The 5,117-nt window shown below is 43.9% G+C and overlaps 1 protein-coding gene across 1 annotated transcript in view; it reads right to left on the reverse strand.

Annotated features, from left to right (window-relative positions):
* Positions 1-1,250: 1,250 nt before the first annotated feature.
* The window catches only part of CSMD1 (CUB and Sushi multiple domains 1), a 347,261-nt gene continuing 343,394 nt past the window's right edge, over positions 1,251-5,117 (reverse strand). Inside the window, exon 55 of the mRNA XM_081812881.1 lies at positions 1,251-1,841. Within this exon, the coding sequence (XP_081669007.1) occupies positions 1,682-1,841 (160 nt within the window). The 3' untranslated portion in view covers positions 1,251-1,681. The remainder of the gene's footprint in view (positions 1,842-5,117) is intronic.

Below are 5,117 nucleotides of genomic sequence, written 5' to 3' on the forward strand. Positions count from 1 at the left end.
AGCAATAAATCCATCAGTCGTAAAGCTAGGTGTGAATGTGTCCACTACAACGAAGTGAATGAGACACTTGGTGGATGCTGGTCTGGAAGGTGAATAGGGAGACATTTTCAATACGCGGGACACGTACTGAACACCCAAAGAATAAAATAAGCATAGTCTTTTCAAAATGCTTTTATCAAACCGTTATAAGTAAAAATAAACATGATCGTCACTTGGATTTTGTTACATCCACACTCTCATTGCCACGCCTTCTCCTTCATACTTGGATCTTATCCACACCGGGGATCATGCCCATTTTATTCACACCGTGATTTGAAACGTACCCAGCATACATTTTAAAGGTGAAAAATCACCTAAATCGCCTTCGTATCTGGAATTCGCATGAAACAAAAGACAAAGCAATGTATGAGAGGTGTCATCAGGAAAGAAGAGTGTGTGTGATTCTCCTTCGCCTCCAGAGAGACACCCGGTATTTTGATCCTAGACAAGTCCCACTGAGTGCGCAGTCGGTCCACGCCACGTCAGCGGGCAATGGCGCCCCGGGGGGAGCGAACCCCAGTGCATGGGGAAGACTACGGTGAGCTGAACCCCACAGTTCAGGAGCTATCTAAAATAAATTACTATGGACATGTTTACACGGCAGAGAGACATGCCACCACCGCCCTGCCATTCCGTGCCATCACGGGGGATGCCGAAAGGGAGAACGTGTGTGCGAAATAAAAACATAAAAAGGCCTCTTTTTTTTTCCTTGTTCGACATCTTCAATGAATTCAACACACATATGTAGCTAAAGGAAGCAGTAATAAAATAAATCTTTCCAATACCTTCAAGACCTGTGCTGTGTCTGGGGATACTTCCTCTCTCTAACACGCCAACTGAGCGGATTGTGGATGTTTAGCTTGACCACATGGGAAGATGCTTATATACAATGGATAGTGTGTATAAACCCTGTGTAAATAGTTTATTTTTTATCAGAATCTTACTCAGTCATTCATAACACACTAGTGCAAAAAATTGTGCATCAAAAATTCTGCAATAGAACAGCTGACTGGGGAATTTGCAAATGGCCCTAGGGATGGACACTGAGGGGAGCTGTGAGTCCTCAAAGCTTGTCAGGTCTCAGGAAGGACAGAGTGAAACATTTGTAGGTGTGTGCGTCTACCAGAAAGGTGTCTTCTTCAAGAGAGCTTTTTTTTTTTTCCAGAGTATTCATATTCATGGGGGTTAAAAACAAAACAAAACAAACCAAAAACAGAGCAACGTATTGTGGTATATTGTGGTGCTACCATTTGTCACCGCACCCAAAGGATGTATCCACGTGCCCAGAAGATTGCATTGAAAGGCATCCCAGCCACACAGAAATACGAAAGTCTGAGGCATTAAGTACGAGCAATTGGCATGACTCGGCAGTCTCCCCTAAGGGTGCCTTGATTCCAAGCAGATGTCGTCAGGCATTCGGGATCCATGTTCAGAATGCAGGCGCATCTGTCGGTGTTCGCCGTCCGATCCTCAGAAGACTCTGGCACGTGACTGGAGATTCCCGCTGCGTGGATACCGGCAGATGTGAAAGATCACCGGGGCAAAGCCAAGAGTAGAGGGAGAGTGGTCTATGGCACCAAAGGAGTTCCCGCTTGTCCATCAGAGGTATGGCTATGAGTCAGTCCTAATGGGGCACTGAGAGCTATACCACGGTACACACCGTGTTCAGAGTCGTGTCAAACCGCACAGCCTTGGCTTCTGTGGGTTTTAAGTTCGTATCATACATGGGGTTTTCAAAGGAGGCCTGTCCGTTGCTGTTTTCATGTCCCGCATAGCCATTGTACTGAACTTTTGGTCTCGTTCTAAAGGGGAAAGAAGGAACAAAGTGTTAGAGCCCAGATTTTAGGAAAAGAGGCACAGCGGCTGAGGCTGGGGGCACGACATCACTCCCGACTCAGCAGGGAATACACACGCGAGGGCACACAGTGACGGGGAGGAGGGCACATCTCCACACGTTTAGACCGTTTTCCTTTTTAGAATCAGTGGTTGGGATGCTACAGGGCAGTTTAAAACGCTGAAGCTCTTTCCAAAGTCAAGGGATTATCTGATTCCTATTGATACTCTTGGCAAAATGGGAAGATCATCAATGCCGGCGTCGGACGGATGTTGGTTTTTTTTTTTTTTTAAGATTTTATTTATTTATTTGAGAGAGAGAGCGTGAGCAGGGGGAAGAGACAGAGGGAGAGGGAGAAAGAGACTCCCTGGTGAGCAGGGAGCCCGATGCGGGACTCGATCCCAAGACCCTGAGATCATGACCTGAGCTGAAGGCAGACGCTTAACCGACTGAGCCACCCAGGTGTCCCCGGATGTTGGTTTAATTTGTCTGTCACTTGTAAGTTATATGACCCAGGGGAAGTCACTCCAAAAAAAGTAAGACTGCTCAATCAAGATGCCAACCCTTCAGGACTGTTCAGATTAAGGAAAAGAGAAATATAAACTTCAGTTCACTGCGGTTACCATGTTCACTAAAGGCTAGCTCTTTCTGTAATATAACATAGCCATGACCAAGTTACAGAAGAGACGTTGAACTCTTTGTCAAACTACTGGTTACATTTTCTAATTAAAAGAAAACCCGTGTGTATGACCTAAGATTAGAGATTGGAGGGTTTTTAGAGGTAAAAGATGTAAAGCTATGTAGTCTGCCCTCCCCAACCTTTTCCAGAAGAAATTACATCAGAAAACTATGCCAGGTGGTAAAAACAGAACTTTAATGTAAATACCCACACTAGCAAAAACATCACTGGATATCGTATTTAATGATGCTTCTGTTTTAGTGATTTACTAGTAGATTTTCTTAATTGACATTATGCTCATTGAGAAAAAGAGAACTCAAAGTGTGTAAGTTTCAGAGAATTAGGTTTTTGTCAGCAGAAAAGCAGTTTGCAACTGCCCCAGGACTTGGGGAGGGTGTTTGACATTGAACTTGAAAATGCTCCAGCAGCAAAAGTTAATAAACAAATTCAGCCAAACGTTAATGAACTTGAAAGCTGGCTAAAATCCCCATGTCATCTCCCAGGTCTGGGGTCACCATCCCCGCACTGCCAGGGAAGCCCCACAGAGTTGGATGGGACCCTGGGGCCATAGAGAAGGAAGCGTGTGCAGGGCAGCGACGTGGGAGTCCTGAGTCAGGAGCCCTGGGTCTGATTGAGGGAACAATTCCAAGCAGAGGGTAATGAGAGAAACTCAGAAATGAGCGGGAACAGGGTTTTCACTCGAGAAATACAGATCCACCTGGTTAAGGAACTTTCACACCTGTAGAGGGTAAGGAGCCAGTGTAGGGAAAGCTAATAGTTTGGCGTGTTCCCTGGGTACATGGCAACAACTCAAACGAAAATGAATTCATGGCCTGCCTGGGGGATCAGGCATGGCCCGCTTGCTTCTGCAGAAGTCTCCCAATTCCTCCTACGGCACAAGCCCAGAGAACTACAGGAGCCTACGGATTCGGAGTCGCAGGAGCTTCTTGGCTCTCGAGAGCCATGAGATCAGACAGCCTTCTGTCACGTTCTAGACACAGCGCAGCCTCTTGGGTGGAGCCATGTCGAGAGCGAGACACGCTGAGATTAACCCCTTGCCAGCCCACGGTGTGGAAATGCAAAGGAGGGATCAAAGTCACCAGACAAGTAAGTGGGGTCTCCCTCCGGAGGCACGGAGTACTGAACATGGTAGGGAAGCTGCTGCGGTGGGAAGACAACAGGTGTGGTCTATATTGACTATTCCCCAATACTGTGTGGTCTTAAACTTAAGATCTCATCAGAAGTGCTGACTGGTTTATGTATACCTACATATAATTGTGTAGGGTTATCTTTTGAAAAGCTCAGAGAGGTGCTGAGAGGAGTTTTCTCTGAGACTCATATAAAGGTCTGCCTCACTGGGAGGCACATCGAGGCAAAACTCATAGGCAGATGGGGACACTGTCGGACTCCCGCCTGTGGGTCTGGGCAGAGCAGACTTCAGGAGGATCCGGAGTCTCCCCTATGGACAGGCAAACATCAAAGAGTGGGGAGAAAGAACTTTAATGGACTGCACGTTTCCCTAGGGGTTAACATAGTTGCCAACAACAACAACAAAAGGCAAAAATGAATTTGTAAGAATTATAAATTCCTACTGTATGTGTATCTGTAAGGGTATTGTGGTTCCTAGAGAAACGTGTGAAAGAAGATACATTTGTAATTTATACTTCTTTAAGAAGAGAAGCACTTCTAAGGATGGAATTTTATTGGATAAGGTAGTGAGATATATATATATATATATATATATTTTTTATTTACTACATTTTCAACTAGCCCCAAAGAGAAATTTGAGGATAAGACCACACCAGACCTGTGTGCAGAGAATATTGTTTTCTCAAAAGTAATAATAATTAATACAGATGAGCCAAACTTCAATTTTGTTAAGTACCATCTGAGATTCCTTTCATTGAATTATATTTTTAAAGTAAGTACATTACCAACCGCAGGAAAGTGAAGACATCCATGTAAGCAGCTATGCAATAGAATTTTGAAGTAACATTCTTACTATTTTATGTATTTTTAAAAAGCATAAGAAAGCACATATTTATATCTATTCTATGAGTCATTAAAAAAATCCTTACACAGTTTTTATTTTAAACCAGGATTAAATAGAATATCTGTATTATATAAATGAATGTTGAGCACATTTAACATAAATTAATCTTATTTTAGGGAATCATAGAGGGGTTTTTTTAGGGTTTTTTTTTTTTTAATATATGTAGGGAATTCCACTATTACAAATAGTATTTTAAAACAGTTTGGCATATGCCATATTCTTCCAGGAAATATATTATCCAGATAAAGACAACATGCATAAGAACTTACAATTCCTTCACAATTTATTTTTGCTTTTTTTTTTTTTGGTGGGGGTGGTGGTGGCATCCACATTAACTCCAAGGAAAGGATCTATTTCATTAAAATCGTTTTTCTCGGGCGCCTGGGTGGCTCAGTTGGTTAAGCGACTGCCTTCGGCTCAGGTCATGATCCTGGAGTCCCGGGATCGAGTCCCGCATCGGGCTCCCTGCTCGGCGGGGAGTCTGCTTCTCCCTCTGACCCTCCTCCCTCTTG

The sequence above is a fragment of the Leptonychotes weddellii genome, chromosome 2 (assembly GCF_054177405.1).
Source record: "Leptonychotes weddellii isolate Sample4059 chromosome 2, ASM5417740v2, whole genome shotgun sequence".
Lineage (NCBI taxonomy): Eukaryota > Metazoa > Chordata > Mammalia > Carnivora > Phocidae > Leptonychotes > Leptonychotes weddellii.